The sequence below is a fragment of the Ciona intestinalis genome, chromosome 9 (assembly GCF_000224145.3).
Source record: "Ciona intestinalis chromosome 9, KH, whole genome shotgun sequence".
Lineage (NCBI taxonomy): Eukaryota > Metazoa > Chordata > Ascidiacea > Phlebobranchia > Cionidae > Ciona > Ciona intestinalis.
The window spans coordinates 4,032,109-4,049,250 of NC_020174.2; the positions used below are offsets into that span (position 1 = coordinate 4,032,109).

A 17,142-nucleotide genomic window follows, 5' to 3' on the forward strand; every position below is an offset into this window, starting at 1 on the left:
CGCTCGGTTATTTAGGTCACTGTTAGTGCGGTTCGTAACAACCCGACGCAGTTTCATGACGGTCGAAGCGGTGCTTAACACCCGAACGATATTATTTTGCGTGAAGATACGACGAGAGTATCGCGGTACCAACATGGCGTCTTGTCAGGTGATTGGGACATGCGGAGCCGTTATCGGCTTCGACTCCTTGTGGCCGGACATATAAGGATTTGTACACTGCAGATGATTATCCTTCAGGATTTGAACCATATTTTCTGTGAAGATGTTTCACTGATTATGTCCGCGTTAATTACCTTTTAACCGTGACCCATTTTTTGTATGATTGAGCTGTTGTGTTTGTTGAATGCTTGGCACATTATTTCTCTGCACTTGTTGTACTACTTTTGTCTTTTTGTCGGTGTGTTGTTTGTATTCGTTGTACTATTTTTGTCTCATTGGTTTGTTTAACCTTGCTTGGGTAAGGTCTATCCAGCAAAGGGTTTCTCACCAGAGTAGAAACCCACTACCATTGGCTGGGGGCTTGTCGTGCCGTAGTGGCTTTCCACCAACGCCAGCCACAAACTTCTATGAAAGTAGTTTTGTAACGCTGCTGTTTCTATTTTTCAGAAGCTTCAAGAAAAGTGATCACGTTTATACTTTATTTTGCGTGGCTATTTTATATTGTTGCAAAATAAAATATCAAAGCAATTTAATTTCTTGTTTATTGCATAGTGGTATGACGTCAAAAAAATCGTCGGCGCCGTGGCATAGTGGTTAGCGCGCCTGCCTGTAACCCAGAGGAAGGCTCGACGTTGCTACCCATGTGGGCGTATGTGTCCTTGGGCAAGACACTTAACGACAATTGCTCCAACCCAGTGGTCACTAATGGGTTGTCCAAATTATCAGCAATACATAAAAAGTGAAAAAATCCAAAAAAATAATCACCTACAAAGTAACATATACATGGTAACTCGTAAGCTGGCACGAGGTGCTAAACCCGTGTGATAACGACTGTCGTTTTCCGGCCACGCGAGGATGAAGTATGTTACATTCATTCAAATGGTACGTCATGAAAGTGTGACGTCACTTGTCGATACGAAAGATCTCGTCACTTTAAAAGTTTAAAGAATGCTTCGGTTGATTTTAGCCAGTTTGTTTACGAAAGCGTGACCGGGCCCATTCATTAGAGCTCTGCTCTCTTATCGTTATTGATTTTTTTATATCGTAATTGTACGAAATCGCCCTCCGCCTCAGCGGTACTGTTGGAAAACGCGCTCAACTCAAGTCCCTATAAGATCGAGGCCTGACACTGCTATCACTGTCGGCGACTCTGAAATGAAACTTGTAAGCGGGCACGAAGTGCGCCACGATATTTGTAAAGTATCGGTTTGTCTGCTCGCTCTGTCTTGGTACACATATATTATATACTACTATAGTAGCGTAGCACGCGTTAGGCTAAGTCGGCAACTTTCATGGCAACCAGCACGAACAGCCGTGTTTTAAACCACTGTAGTTATGTTTTATATATATTTATACCCAATACAAGATTGACAGTAGTAATAGAGTTTATTTTCACAGTGAATTAAATAAATAAAGCAAAGACATGAATACATGATAGTAAATAACACAAATTCCCACCAACATGATTGGTAAGTGTAAAAAACAATGAAGTGACAGAGATTCATGGTAAGTGTAAAGATGGCAACTGAAATTGTGCGCCACCATACAAATTTTCTACCTTCTTATTTACAGCACATAAAATTTGGCTGTAAGCAACCAGCCACGCCGTCTGCATTTCAACATTTTCATTCTGTTCGATAACAAATCCAATGTATCTCCGTATGGTTCGAAGAATAAGTTCCGTACTTTCCAAATTTCGCACATGATTCACCAGCGTGCATAAGTAGCTGTGAAGTACAAAAATGAAAGATTAGATACAAAGTAGCTTAAACAGTGTCGCTGTTGGTAAAGTGGTTAGCGCGTCTGCCTCTAACCCAGAAGTAATGGGTTCAAGGTTTGTCGCTGCTACCATTGTGAGTGTATGTGTCTTTGAGCAATTGTGTCTTGCTCAAACTTATTATGTTACTAAAAAATGTTAAGAGCAAGAGGTTTATTTTATGGTTAAACATATGTGGAAACTAATGCTTCTGTGTCATTGGTTAATGCACTACTTTAATAAATAAAAAATATCTAGGAGAAAATACTATTGTGCCCATGTATGTCCTTGCTCAAGATAATTACTCGTCATTGCTGTAATGTTTGGTTAGATTGTCCAAACAGTCGGACCAAATAAAAGTCATGTCATTCAAATAACATAAATGTTTACTTTATAATATCTTCAATGTCAGAATCAAGTGGAAACTCTTGGGAATAAGCTCTCGTCCATTTCCTGATCACGTCGCGAACTTCAGCTGTTGTTGTTGCTCCACCCAAAGAAGGTTTGGATATTTTTCTTTCAGTTTTTGTATTATCTGTTAAAAAGTTTTGGATAAAAATTTAAAAAATATAACCAATGCCATTAATTTTTACTTTTTAAACAGAATACCTCAAAATGTCACAAAATTGTACCATAAAATTTAATTCTAACTACATAAACAAATTTACCATTTTTTCCTTCACATATTGTAACATCATCTTCAAGACTCCTTTTAGCAACTGGATCGACTTTTCCAACCTCCTTTTTGGGGATTTTGGAAAACATATCGGTAATTAGCTTATTTGGACTTGTGACTGCTTTTAGAGGCAGCATTTTTTTCACTGGTGATTTTTTCACAACTTTTCGGCTGACTTTACGCCTCGATTTTGACCCTGTTGGACGACCCCTTTTTGAACTCTGACCCCTTGAAGTTGATTGTTGAAGTAATGACTTGGTTGGAGAATTGGAAGCAGAAGATGGTTCAGGTTTCTATAAAAAAGGTAGTTTTTGTTTATTTATTTATTTTACAGTAGGATGGGAGAAGACGACACCTTTAGCACATATTATCCAAATATCCTGATCAGGTTTTAAATAATTAACGGTGGTGTATGGGAGTCATGTTCTATATTGCCTAGAATGTTCTTTGTTTACTACCAAATGGGACAAGAAATTAGAATGAAATGAAAAGGTGGCCATCTTCTCCCACCCAGTATAACTGAGAAGCCAAATTAATGTCTTGTCATCTTGAAGTCATAAATTTTTTAGTATAAACAGCAGAAGTGTGTATGCGTGTAAAATGACTGTCCACAAAAACAACACTTAATTTCAACACACCTTCACTTGTTGCAGAGCGTTCTTCTGAGCTTTATAATCTTTCTCAATTTCTTTACGTAGTTCTTCAGGTAAAGCATCAAGAAAACTTGTGTTTATTGAATCATTCTGTAAAACAAGAACAATTTACCTCTATAAAAATAACATTCTGAATGCGATGGAATTAGCAAAACACTAGGGCACAAGGTGTATAAAACAGAACACCCATGTTGTACCCATGGTTTTTTGGCCATGCCAGGATAAAGCAAGTTACATTCATTTTTTCATTTAGACGTATAAGCAGACTGGGTAAACCTAGCTTAAATCCTAGGCCCTGTAAGGACCTCACAAATAAAAATATAATTATAACATTTTAAATACATACCCAATCACCAAATACACAAATTAAAACTGCTTAACCAATAGAATATTAAATAGTACCTTGGCAGTATCATTAGTCTCACATTTTTCTTCTCTTAAATCAAATGCTTGTTCAGTTTTGGCAACTTTATTTTGGCAATCTGTTTTTACTGTTGATTCCATTTCTTGATTTCCATAAACAGCTGAATCGATTTTCTTTTCAGGCGTTATAATCTGCATATCAGATGATTTTCTGCAGCAAGCAGAAAAAAATGTGTTAGTTGGAGCATTTTTTTTCAACTTTTAAAAAAAATTAACCTTTTTCCTTTTTTTATAAACTGTTGAATTGAGAGTCGAGATTTGGATAAGCTAGAGGTTGAAGTTAAGGTGGAAAGTTGGATTCCTATACCTCTCAAGTCTGTTACATTCAACTGTAAAAGCATATTTACAATTAAGAATATATTTAAAGAATGGGGTAACATTATTAGACCCCGACCGATATTGCTTTTTTCAAACCGATACCGATATTTTGTAAATTTCAGTTGCCGATAACCGATATTTTAATGCACCTAAAAAACTTGACTGATTAAAACGGAAAATCTGATATAGCTGATAAAAATCAACCAACAGGATTAATTATTATTAATTACGTTGCTGGCCGTCTGGTTACTAAGCTCCGTAATATCGGCCGTTTTTTGCCCTTGCCGATAATCGGTAAATCCCCCAAAATGCGGTCCATATATCGGCTAACCGATAATCGGTCGTGCTCTAAACATTATTATAATAATCAACTGTTTGGAAAAGTGATAGTGGTTGGTGTGCCTGACTTAAGCCCAGAAATTACAGGTCTGTGGCTGGATGCTGCTACCATTGGTGGCATGTGTGTCTTTGGGCAAGACACTTCTTGGCAATTATTCCAACCCAATGGTCCTTAATGGTTTATCTACATTTTCAGACAAACACTAAAAAAAAAAAAAAAAAAATCACCGACAAATATACACATGTGATAGCTCGTAAGCAGACCCAAAGTGTATGACATAGAACATTGTGTCATAGCGACTGTCCTTGCTCCATCACGCCAAGATGAATAAATTACATTCAGTCATTCAGTAAATCTCAGCTTTTTTGAATTAGCAAAATTGATTTTACATACTTGCAGAGATTTCATTAATGTTATTCCCTCTCTTCCTATGATGTCACAATCATCAGTGTATTCGTTTAAATTCTTACTCCGAGAAATAGAATTGCAAACCCCGTGACCTTTAAACTTTGCTGTTTCTACAGGGGCATCGGAATGTCGTACCATCACTTTTAAAGTGATTTTTTTGCCAGATAAGCCAGTTTTCTTTAGTCTGCTGCTTACCTATATGATAAAGCATAATCATAAAATAAAAATTTTAACAAAAAAGCAAAAGAACAGCAGTCAGATTAGTTTTCAAGACTGTAGTTTTATTATTTCAGAGTTTCCTTCAAAATTTTCTAGAATTATTGGTTCTTAATAGGCCGGTATAATCTAAAGGTTGTTAGGTAATTTTTAACATTTTAGATTTATTTGGGAATAATTAAAAAAAATAAAAAAGGAATATTTGATGAAAGCTGGTTAAGAAAAGGTTAAGAAACACTTTCTGTGCAGTTATGGTATATCCACAAATCAAAAATTTCTGAATAAATTCACTCAGCTAACTTCATTAGAAAGATTGTTGAGAAAGGTTTTCATTTCATCCTCAGTTTTGAGTCGTATCCCATAATTAACATCAGCAGATACTGACTTTCTTTCCTTGGACTGACACACCTTTACAAAAGATGGATGCAATTAAAATATAAAACTATTTTTCAAAATACTCCTTTAAAAGTAATTTCATACAGTAAAATGAATAAACAACATTTCTTAACATTCATTTTAACATGCATGTCTTATTTCACACACCTCATGCCACATATGAGTTACCACACGCATAACTTTGTGAGTGATCTTTTGCTTTTTTTGACAATTTGAACAACATTGAGTATCAAACCTGGTATCCCTTTGGTAACAATGTGATCACCCAGTCACTGTACCAAGGCACCAGTATAAACCACCATTGATGAACTTGTATATTCATATTGCCATACTGTAACTGGTAAACTATATATTTCACCATATACCTCTCTCTCATCTATTCCTTTTGATAATTCATGGAGTTTTTGACCAGTTTTGTTCCCGAATTCCTTTTTTAGTAAGTCTGGGTGAATTTTCTGTAGCTCTCCGCATGTGCTTGCACCTAATTCTCTTAATCTTGAAGCTGAAATGATTGGTTTGATGAATGCATTTTTCAATGGTTATCAGTAGTATAAACAGAATATCTAAGTAAATTACTTTACTAAAATAATCAATGTAAAAGTATCATATTTGGTGTTTTAACAAAAAATCCTATAATTTAAGTCGTGTCTTTCCAAACTAGGGGTCGCAACCCGGGAAGGGGTCACATAACGAACTTCAGGGTCATCGAGAGTATAACAATGTTACACAAAGTACCGCATATATTTAACCGTCACAGAAAATTTTAAAAGATTAAAATGGGTCATGAGCAAAAAAGTCTAGACTCTGCTACCATTGTGGGCATGTGTGTCTTTGGGCAAGACACTCAACAGCAATTGCTTTAACAGACTGGTCACTTATGGTTTGTCTAAAGAAGTATTCATATTTTTTGATCTGATTAAATTCTCTCGCGTTACCCCAAGAAAAAAGAAATATTGGTACCTGTGGCACGACCAACACCAGGCAGATCTTTCACTGGGAGGTCTCTGATAAATTCCTCAGCTTGCTGAAGTGTGACTTCATGTTGCCCATTTGGTTTGCCCAGCCTAGTTGCCATTCTTGCTAGAGCAATATTTGGACCAATGCCTGTATTTAGACAAAAATTGAAAACCAGATATTATAAAAATAGCATGCATTGAAAAATGTTGAAATTTTGGGGAATCAATTAGTTCAGAGCTGTGGCATAGTGGTTACCGTCTGCCTCTAGGTAAGGGGTTAAAGGTGCAAGTCTAGACGCTGCTACCATTGTGGGCATATGTGTTTTTTGACAAGTCACTTAACGTCAACTGGGAGTCAACCACAAAATAACATACTTGGTAACTTGTAAGTTGGCACAAGATGTATGAACACCCGTGTTATAACGACTGTCGTTTTCCTGCCACTCGATTGATAAAGTAAGTTACATTTTTTCAGGTGTGGTCACTTATAGTTCGTTTAAAACAATTTATCCATATTTTTTTACCTGCAGAAGCATTACACCCAGTTGCGTCTAATATTTTTCCTCTTATATTTTGTGCGATAACTTGTGGGGTGAGACTTGTGTCTTCGACAAGTTGTGTGACATCAAGTAATGCTTCATCACAACTAACTGCTTCCAAGGATTGTGTGTATGATGCAAGGACAGTGTATAACTTCTGTGAGATATCCTTATATGCCTCAAAGTCATAAGGTATAGCTCTGTAATATAAGATGGTTGCCATGAGTTATTTCTGATTATCAAATTTGTACACAGAATAACACGCGTGACAATTTTCTGCTTAAAACAAAACTGCAGTGACATTGCCCTAAATTATGACATGAAATTGGAAAGTATAAAACCGCTGTGCCACAACAAGGGTTTTGTAAAACTATCAATTTAAAAAAAATGATCCCTTTTTGTTGCTAACGTAATGTATAAACAAAATTTGAACTATTCATTTATGTCTAAAAATATTTTTTATTATTCAATCTTTTAAAAACTTTTTCAACTTACATAAGATCTGGACAGAGTTCTTTAGCTCTTCCATAGAACATCCCATTTCGAAGTCCAGCCGCTCTTGCTTCATAACTACAAGATGCAATCTCGGAATATGAAGGAACTGTGTTGGCTTTACTTGCACTGCCAGATGCTTGTCCATCACTTTAAATAGATTAAAAAATAAACAGTGTTACAACTCAAAAATGAAAAAAAACCGAAGATTTGTATAATTGAGAAATGGCTCAATATTTTTATTAAAACCAAGTTTCTGTATAATCACCTGCAAAGTAACACAATTGGTAACAAGTAAGCAGGCACAGAGTGTATGAAACAGAACACCCATGTAATAAAGAGTGTCGTTGACCGGCTACCCAAGGATAAAAAAATTAAGTTTATACATTTTCCAGTAAAGAACTTTTACCTCGGATTGCTGGGTCCAACTGGATTGCTGGGAAATTTCTGTTCAAAGTTTTTTCCGAGCTTCTCTTTGTAATAACTCCTTTCAAAGTTTGGGTCTGTTCCCGGTCGTTGTTTATGCTCCGAAGGTGTTGAGCTAGAGTGATGCGTCACCGCTACAGGACGTCCTTTTAAATGAGGTCTGGACAGAAGACCAACAGAGACGAAGAAACAGTCCATGTCTATATGCATGATCACTTTACCATTTAACAGCAAGTTACCTGAAATTAGAAAATTATGTTTAAGAAAAATTATGGTAAAAAGTGGAAAACATGAATTTTGTTGTTTTTTAAATGCTACCTTTTTGCTCTTTCGTCAATTTCAATAATTCTTCTTTTCCAGTAAGAGGTTGATTGTTTTGTGACAGTGACCTTAAAATGGAAACTAGATTAAAACACAGCCATTAAAAGCGTGATCATAACTAAATCTACAAACCTTACAAAATCAGCTAGATCATTTTTCCAAGTTGAGATAAAATGAAGCCTTGAATTTGCATAGAATTCATCTAAAAATCCAGAGTCCGTTGTTGCTGCTATTTTGCTGTAAATAAATTGTACTACATTTTATTATTTGCAAAAATGAACAGTTTGAATTATTTCATTTTCTTCTAACTGCATATTAACTTTTTTATTCAATTTTAGCAAGTCAGTCTGTGTTCATCATATTGGCCGTAACAGCCAGCCAGTCACGTTTTTTAAATTGGCACTCTTTTCCACACTTTTTTATCCATATCGTGTTTTATCAACTGTCGTTTTGCTGTTAATTCCCTTTTTTGTTTTTTTAAATAATATGATCTTTGCTGTCGTTTTTGAAAAAAATAAATAAAAATTCTGTTATTAATATGTATGTTACCTTGTTCGTGAATTAGCTTGTTGGTTTACATGGTTGGCAACTACTGTAGAGCATTGAGGTGTATTTTCACCTGCCTCTGGTTTTACTTGTGGTGTCGTGTCTTCAATACATTTCGAGGTGGATGGGTTAGAACTAGGATTCACTTTATCTGAATGAAGGACAAAAACCTAATTTTTACTGGACTTATATACCTGGATAAAACAATGTAAACAGAAAAATCATGTCGTAAAGGAAATTTTCAAAGTCATTTTACTTGTGCAACTAACTAGTGAAAAATAAGTTTAGATAAAATTGGAAACTCTTTTAAAATATATTTTGAATCTTTTTATTTGTGAACTACACTTTAAAAATAAAGTTACATAAAAAAGCTAGGCCTATGTAAATAGGGTTATTCTATTTTATGTGGGTGAGGTCCCACAGAGTGGCACACTGGCACACCATTGGTCCTGGGATTTAGGCCAACTGAAAAAAGCGTCAAGTAATTCACCTTCCTTTTTGCTTGTCAGTATTTTCTGCCTTGAAACCGAAGAATTAGCCACAAGTAAGTAAGGTTGAATTGGCAGCAAAGTCCCCGCAGTGATGCTTTCAACTATCCACTCAGGTCGGACAATTTTTTGGTTTGGTTTCAAATCTTTTGCTTTGGCACGAGGCAAGTTGGAAGCTATCACATGCGTAGTGTAGTTGCTGTGATATATAATGGATGAGTGGGGGGATTATAGGAAACTTTTATTAACACAGGGGAGGCAGAGCTATTTTGTCATACATTTTTTTAAAACAAATTGTGACAAGGCTTTTATTCTGTATGGTTGAGGTCCTAGGAATTAGGGCAGATGTGGCCCAAGACCCCCAAAACAAAGTTTACTAATTAGTGTACAGCAGAAAATTTTAGGGTAGGCGTGCCTACTCTGCCCCCCCAGGTTTGGTGCCTATGAGTGGCATAAACAACAATTGGCAAAAAGATATGAATATGCAGTGTTTTATGCTACATTTTTTTCCTATTTAAGCACAGAATACATACATGCATTATTAATGCAATCATTGGACCACTCACTTGATTTAAAATAAATACAAAGCTTAAAATGAATAAAAAAAGCATAAAAAAAGCAAACAACTCATTCAGTTATTTATCATACATACAACACTTTTGACTTGTTTACTATAAATAGAAACTCACCTGTTATAGTAAGCATGATATTTTCCACCATGTTTTGCCATCAATGTTTTCAGTTCATCTGCAGTAGGATTCGTGTATCCATTCACATGTATTGCAACTTTATTAAAAATGGACGACAACTGTTCATTTCGCGAGCTTTTTTCTTGAAATTGTTTCTCAAGTTTTTGTATTTTTGCCTCCATGTAACCTCCCATGCTTGACCACCCATCATCAGACATAACTTTGAAAATCCCCCGACCTCCCATTTTAATAATTCTATTATTTTATCAAAATTAACCACCTTATGACCCTGTGTGTTAAGAAGATAGTGAGAATATGAAAAACAGAAGCAGCAGAACAGCAAAAAATGGAGGTTGGAAAAGTGTGGAATATGTGACACAAACACAATGTAAGAAGTGTAATACAAAAACAGAAAACATAATCAAAGGTCTTTTAAGAACTGCATATGCTGCAAAAATCCCAAACAATGTTCATTTAAAAAAAAAACAGCTTTCTATTGCCCGAAGATAAAAACCCGTCCGCTTGAGTTGCCCCCGACGACCACATCTCTGCTTGGGTGGATACGGTTGAGTGAACACACACTTTTCATAACTTCTGTATCGTTAAGTACACATTGAAGCTGTAGATCAGAGTCAAAAATTTCAACCTAAAGAAAAAATTTTTTTTTATATTTTATTCAGCAATGAAATCTGCAGTGACATTATTAAGATGCAATTAAACTTATATTTTTCAAACATGGGGAACTTTATTAATTAATGTGGCGAATGTAATATACTTTGGCTCTGCTGTGAGAAAATTCAAACTGACCAGAAAATGGGTGTTTTGTGCAATTAGACTCAATTCTAATTTAAAATTCCTCCACCTGTCTTGGTTTGTGCATACTTCCCATGACGAATATGTCGTCCCTTGTTGGATGCCAAGCTGGTTGGAAAGGAGCCAGCCACCTTCCAGTGTGGTTGTTATGGTGTATTGATACACAAGGTTTAGATGCACTTTCTCCAATAACACTGGTGTTGTACACTCTACGATTTAAGTTGTGTGTTTATATTGTAAAATGGGAGAATAACCGCAAGAACAAATATCATGAGTACATCTTAAAAAATAGACCTTGTATTTTTTTGTTATTTTAAATTTTCATTTAAAATTTATGACAAAACTTTAATATGCGATGTGCAGGCTTGCTTTCAGAAAGTAAAATTAGTAAAATAGGTTAAACAGCCATCATTTTTCTTTTAATGTTTATTCGTGAGCATTTTTCGGGTTTGAATACCAGCTATGGTAAAATAAGTAACCTTGTATACACAGTACAAATTATACTACGCAAAAACACTAAATCTATGTAATTTTGTTAAAATATTTACTTAAAAACTGGATTTAATCACTTTATACCTCAATCTGTCGTCATAGCAGCAAGTCACTAACTTGTTCCCAGTAATTGGTGAAAAAATTGCTGAGTTGGCAGCTTTTTTGTGTCCATGTAGTGTCACTACTGGGTGTGACGCCTTGCGAAGTAACTTTCGCATGTCAAATATAAGTGCCGACCCCAAAGTTCTATAGTGAGTACCATCAAAACATTATGTTATTATGAAGCCAATTTTGTGTGTATGTAAGCCATTTTGGGTTGTTTTGAAAAATATAACCTTTTCAATAGTTTTTCTTTTAAAACAAAAATTAACACTAGATATAAATATGTTACCGGTGCCGTGACACAGTGGTTAGCACGCCTGCTTTTTATCCAGAAGTTATGATTTTAAGGGTCATTGCTGCTAACTGCTACCTTTGTGAGTGTACGTGTCCTTGGGCAAGACACTTATCAGCAATTGCTCTAAAGCAGTAGTCACAGATGGGTTATCTAAATAGTCAGTCATACATAACTAAAGTAACAAATAATCACCCACAAATTAGATACGCAGTAACTCATAAGTGGGCACGGGGTGTGTAAAACAGAACACCCATGTTATAACAACCCTTGTTGCCCGACCACGCGAAAACAAATTAAAGTCACATTCATGTTTCTTTACTTGTCATTTCCACTGACTGCAAAGTAGTGTGAATCAACCGGGTGAACAGAAACTCCTCTAAGAGATCTCATGCCAGTTCCATATGTTTTAAATTTGTCCTCACTAATGTTAGAAAATAAGAAATTAATCGATTTTAAAACTGGAGTGGTACATCAAGAATACCTTTCTCTGGTGTCACATAACATTACATCCCCACCATACTTTGCAAGAATAAAAGATTGAGAAGTTTTTCCGATAAAATCAAAATACATAGGAGGGTATGTTTCATCATCGTGTATTGCCTGTAGATAGAAAAATATTGAAGCTATAGATAAGTTCGGCGTTGTGGCACAGTTGGTTAGCATGCATGCCTCTAACCCAGAGGTTATGGATTCAAGGCTTGTTGATGCTACCATTGTGGGTGTATGTGTCCTTGAGCAAGACACTTAACGGCATATGCTCCAACCCAGTGATCACTAATCGGTGTTAAAAATTTCAGCTATATAGAAAAAAGTAAAAAAACAATCCACCACAAAGTTACATACATGACACGAAGCATATCAAATAACAGCAACGTTATATCAGAGGTTGTTGTTGCCCCAGAGAATAAATAAGTTTCATTCAATTATACATAAAGGGCATTATTCATTAAGATACCTTGCTGACTGTTTCACTTGTTAGATCAGTGCAACGAAACATTCCATCATAGCTACAACTATATAGTTTATGTGGAGCATCTGGTGCAAACCGAAGACATTTAACAGGGGAGGAGTGTGGAAAAAATGAAAAGATACTCGCTTTGTCATCTCCTTTATATGAAGTGTCCTGAAGGTGCAATAAAGTAGAATGAGTTTATTATAAGAAAAATCAATGGTAAGGAAAAGTAAAATGTGGTAAAAACGATTGAGTGGCCCATGTGTTGAATAAAATAGGGTATTGTGTAATTTCAAGGTTTACCAAATAAAGAGTGTTAAGAGTTAGGGTTAAGTTATTTAAGTGTTTTATGATAGAAATTGTATATACTAAACTGTCAGCTGTGAAATGATTTGAAAACGTAAAACTGACTTTTTAAGTTAACTTTATTTTTCTTAAAATTTTATTTATTGTAGGCACATTAGAGAGGGGTTGCAATGTGCCACACAACTTTGACCCTCCTATTAGAATATTAAGACTGACCAAAAAATCGGTGTTTTATGCAATTCGATTTTAAAATAACTAAAATTCCGATAAAAGATTATAGTTTACTTACAAGATTCCAAATACCGACGTCTCCCTCTCTCCCTCCAGCTGCCATTATGATGTCACTATGGCTTGGATAAATATCAATGGCGTATATTCGACTCTGCACAACTTTTTCAACAACACATTGACTCGAAGTATTGGACTCAAGCTTTTTTGTGAAACTGTTAAAAAAGTAACACCATTGTAAAACTAACGAATCTGAAAGAGATTCAATTCTAAAGATCTGAAGTAAAATATCATAATATTATATCACCTGTCCACTGGAAGATTCTCATCTGGAAACTTAAGTTTTAGCTCAGATTTGAAGATTTCGATTAATTCCGTGTATTTTGAAGATTCCTTGTTGTTATTAGTCTCTTCAGGATCCGAATTCTTCTTGGTTGTTGTTTCCTTGACCACTGGGTCAATTTTATGTTCTTGATCTGTTACTCTCTATGGAATAAACAATACGAAATAATAAATTTTCATATAACCTTGTTTTATAAATGTTTTGGGGTTAAATTTTAGAAACTATAGACATTAATGCCTCTAAGTTAGAGGCTCTAACCCAGAGGTTACAGGAGCGAAGCTCGTCGCTGTTACCATTGTGAGTGTATGTGTCGCTGGGCAAGACACTTAACAGCAACTGTTCCAACCCAGTGGTCACTTTTTATCTAAATTTTTATGCCATACATAAAAAAACAAAAAATTAATTAAAAAAAAATTAAAAAATCTTTAACCCCATAAAAAAATTACTCACATACGTGGTAACGGGTAAGTGCCAAGTGGGCATGAGTTGTATGAAACAAAACAGCAATGTTATAAGGACTGTCCTTGTCCTGCTACGAGGGTGAATAAATTACAAGCATCCATTTGTTCATAATACAGTTTAACATACAAGACTATTAAGTGTGCCTACCTGTGCTTTTGGTTCCGATACTTCAGTAGAAGCACTCCATCCTTCTTTATCCTTATCCTCAGGTTTTATGTTTTGCAAACGTCTCGATTTTCGCACAGGGACTCCAGCTTCACCTAATCAACAATGCATTATAAACATAGTATTTTTAAATTACAGGCTTATATCAGAAATAATATGTATATTGTCAAGCAACTTTTTGGTAGATAAAAAAGAACCTTAGTTTTTAAAAACAGACTCAAAAATGCAACACAATAAACATGATATTTTAAGCTGCTTGTGAATGCAGGTTTTTTGCACATTGAGATTGAACCATTGCTAATAGGCTGTGTAAGAACATGTCAGGAAGTAGGAACTACCATTCTTATGAAGTGGCTTGAGCAACTGTAAAAAAACTAGCAAAATTACGTTTTTCAGTTTTCCTCCTTGCCCCAGAGTTTGATTTAAGTGAAGATTGAAGGTCAAGAGCAGCTTGATGGAGGTTCAGATCTTGGATGATTTTCAACTTTTCTTGCTCTAGCTTTCTTCTCTGATTCTGAATCTTTTGATAAAAGTCCTGTCCAAAAAGATTAACATTTATTGATAGTGTTAAAAATTATAAGGGGTACATAAATAACATATGGTTATTTAAACTATTATGATTGAAGTCGCAGAAGTGGTTGCGGTAAGCTTAAATATTCTACTGTGACGTGTATGTCCCATTAAAATATACAGGTATCGATTATTTACCTCATCTTCGCTGTCAATGTCAGAAGAATCATCAGTTTGGGAAGAATCTAAGTCAATACAATGTTCAAAAATTTAAAAACGTTTACAGAAATTGTCAGTTTGATTTACACTTAAACACCAGAATGCTTACCAACAATGTTTTCAGGAGTCTTGCGAATGTTTTCCTTTGCGTCTGAACTTTTATTTTTTCGTTTAGTCGTGGTCTGTGTCTACGTGTTTAAAAACGTATGGGATAAATCAGATAAGTAAGTAATATAATAAGAAAACAACACACACCTTTGGGGCTTTTGCAACTTTCGTTTGTTGCTTTTTTTGGGGGGAAACGTTGACTTTGTTAGATTTTGCAAGCAGTCGTTTTGAGTGGCGTACTTCCGACATCCTTCCTATAAGTTAAGCTGCAACAACGGACTGCACAAAAAGTGTCAACACACGGATTTTTAAACGCGGGAAATTTTGTTACGCGGGGAAGCCCAAGATTCTGCTGATTCAGATTTTGGTCACATGACCTATATCACGTGACCTGATTCGACAATTCTTGTATTGATGAGATGTTTTTGTGAAGTGGTGTCAGGAAATTAAAGAAAAGAGGTATGTGTGTTACAACAAGTATCAGAATTGAAAGAAAATAGATAACGCTAGCAGGTTTCCTACGTTTTTCACATTAAAGCATTTAAAATACTTTTTACCAGCAGTGTAAGTTTTTATTATCATAGAAAACGTAAACATGCAGTTCATTACATTGCTAGCTGTGTTTGCTGCTCTTTGTGTGTTCGCCAATGCGCAGGTTCTTCCACCATACACGGAGGATTGTCAGCATGGGATGTATGCCAACCATGCAAGGTGTGCAGGCATGCCGCCCACTTTTGAAGTCAATCTTGATCAGGACCCATCTGTCCGTTGGAACGGGGTGGTTCAGCACAAAAAAAAGGAATTGGTTGCTATGATTGGTCAAATAAAGCTGCTCGTTGGAGCTATTTCACCCAAAATTATCACTGCTGTTGATCAGTATCTTCCGGAGTTGATTCAAAAACTTCCGGAGCCGTATGGAGCAGAGATTCAAGGCATCGCGAAAGCTTCTGGACTTCCTGATGGGGAAATTTTATTGTTTAATATTTTTTATGAAATTTTCACCGTCTGTACTTCGATTGTTGCGCAGGATGATGCCGGAAAGTTATACCATGCAAGAAACCTAGATTTTGGCTTGTTTATGGGCTGGGATGTGAAGAATCATACCTGGCTCATAACAGAGTACCTTAGGCCATTGGTGGTGAATGTCAACTTTACTCGTGGAGGAAAAACGGCGTACAAGTCCGTCAACTTTGCTGGTTATATTGGACTCCTAACTGGAATTAAGCCAAATGCTTTTACTATTACTCTGAATGAGAGGTTTAATATAGATGGAGGTTTCGTTGGAATGCTGGAGTGGATTATGGGCCAAAGAGATGGACACTGGACTAGTTTTCTTACCCGAACAGTCATGGACAAAGCCTCAAGCTATGACGAAGCAATGTCTATGCTGACAAAGGAAGTCATACTCGCTCCTGTGTATTATATCGTTGGAGGGGTGAAATCTGGAGAAGGGGCAGTCGTTACACGGGACCGTACCAAACTTGACAACGTTATGGCCATGAACACAACTGCTGGTGAATGGTATGTTCTGGAGACTAACTATGACAACTGGACCAACCCACCATTTTTTGATGACCGGCGCGCTGATGCTAAAAAATGTATGGATTACTCTGGTAAGAAAGGGGTTGGATTTCCCTCCATTTTCGACGTCCTTTCAACAAAGCCTGTGCTCAACCAGCTGACAACTTACACAGCTCTAATGCAAGTGAATGCAGGGACATTGGAGACTTATATTCGTGAATGTCCCCACCCATGTTACCCTTGGTAGATAGCCACCAGATTAAATTATATTGATTTTAGATTTTATTGTAATTTTAGTTGATTTTTCATTTTCGACATAAACATTTATACAATACATTCATATATATTTGTGATTTGTGTATTTTAAAAATGAATAGTTTGGTAAAAACAAACACTTTAATAGAAAAAAAGCTTTAGTTAGACTATTATATATACATATATTCCTTTAATGGTTTTAAATGTTGCATGACATTGTATTTTATTACAACGTTTTACAACTTTATTTACATTAAAAATAAAAATAAAATAATATGCTACCTTCTTCTTTCCAGTTCCACATAGTTCCATTTTCGATCAGTGTTTTTAAAATAGCGTGTTTACTTGATCCCCTTCATTTGTGTTTAATTTATTTCGCATGAGCTTATATTACATTATTTAAAGGAAAACAATAAGTTTTCCATTATTGTTTTAAAGTGATTTGAGTAAAAGACTAATATGTATGTACTTTAAATTTTATGATCGGTATTCTATCCAAAAAAAAATATATTCTAAATATTTTAACCATGTTTTTTCAATAATGTTTGCCTTATTTTAATCGTTAAAAA

General features: G+C 35.5%; 3 protein-coding genes across 4 annotated transcripts; 1 reads left to right on the forward strand and 2 right to left on the reverse strand.

The window, feature by feature from the left end:
• Positions 1-1,526: 1,526 nt before the first annotated feature.
• Positions 1,527-11,277, reverse strand: LOC100178366 (DNA repair protein REV1-like). 2 transcript variants are annotated; one of them, XM_009861420.3, is made up of 20 exons: positions 11,192-11,277; positions 10,665-10,824; positions 9,803-10,448; positions 9,116-9,312; positions 8,629-8,776; positions 8,212-8,316; positions 8,077-8,147; positions 7,742-7,997; positions 7,336-7,482; positions 6,826-7,040; positions 6,306-6,449; positions 5,711-5,847; positions 5,250-5,357; positions 4,719-4,928; positions 3,884-3,996; positions 3,647-3,818; positions 3,230-3,334; positions 2,584-2,884; positions 2,306-2,450; positions 1,527-1,886 (listed from the first exon to the last, which is right to left on the reverse strand). In XM_009861420.3, the coding sequence occupies exons 3-20, from the start codon at positions 10,045-10,047 to the stop codon at positions 1,661-1,663; spliced, it is 3,045 nt and encodes a 1,014-aa protein (XP_009859722.1). In that variant the 5' UTR covers positions 10,048-10,448; positions 10,665-10,824; positions 11,192-11,277; the 3' UTR covers positions 1,527-1,660. The 2 variants fall into 2 exon arrangements, with proteins under 2 accessions (XP_009859722.1, XP_026691929.1); XM_026836128.1 differs by lacking the exon at positions 5,250-5,357.
• On the reverse strand, positions 10,296-15,046 carry LOC100182230 (WD repeat-containing protein 76). Its single transcript, XM_026835842.1, has 13 exons — positions 14,945-15,046; positions 14,799-14,877; positions 14,669-14,715; positions 14,348-14,495; positions 13,943-14,055; positions 13,298-13,476; positions 13,052-13,205; positions 12,460-12,627; positions 11,986-12,104; positions 11,824-11,925; positions 11,225-11,353; positions 10,665-10,824; positions 10,296-10,448 (listed from the first exon to the last, which is right to left on the reverse strand). The coding sequence occupies exons 1-13, from the start codon at positions 15,044-15,046 to the stop codon at positions 10,296-10,298; spliced, it is 1,653 nt and encodes a 550-aa protein (XP_026691643.1).
• Positions 14,926-17,142, forward strand: LOC100179893 (acid ceramidase-like). Its single transcript, XM_002126961.4, has one exon. It carries the CDS (start codon positions 15,393-15,395, stop codon positions 16,563-16,565), a length of 1,173 nt encoding a protein of 390 aa, XP_002126997.1. The 5' UTR covers positions 14,926-15,392; the 3' UTR covers positions 16,566-17,142.

What these genes read in the sequence shown, in the direction of transcription:
- LOC100178366 (XM_009861420.3), bottom strand. Translation starts at nt 10,047, where the DNA reads ATGGGAGGTCGGGGGATTTTCAAAGTTATGTCTGATGATGGGTGGTCA. An exon ending in ACTGACAAGCAAAAAGGAAG is followed by an intron (nt 8,777 to 9,115) that starts GTGAATTACTTG and finishes TCCTTCATTCAG; the next exon opens with ATAAAGTGAATCCTAGTTCT. An exon ending in TTTATAAAAAAAGGAAAAAG is followed by an intron (nt 3,819 to 3,883) that starts GTTAATTTTTTT and finishes TGCTTGCTGCAG; the next exon opens with AAAATCATCTGATATGCAGA.
- LOC100182230 (XM_026835842.1), bottom strand. Translation starts at nt 15,046, where the DNA reads ATGTCGGAAGTACGCCACTCAAAACGACTGCTTGCAAAATCTAACAAA. An exon ending in AAGTTGCAAAAGCCCCAAAG is followed by an intron (nt 14,878 to 14,944) that starts GTGTGTGTTGTT and finishes TTAAACACGTAG; the next exon opens with ACACAGACCACGACTAAACG. An exon ending in GAGAATCTTCCAGTGGACAG is followed by an intron (nt 13,206 to 13,297) that starts GTGATATAATAT and finishes CTTTTTTAACAG; the next exon opens with TTTCACAAAAAAGCTTGAGT.
- LOC100179893 (XM_002126961.4), top strand. Translation starts at nt 15,393, where the DNA reads ATGCAGTTCATTACATTGCTAGCTGTGTTTGCTGCTCTTTGTGTGTTC.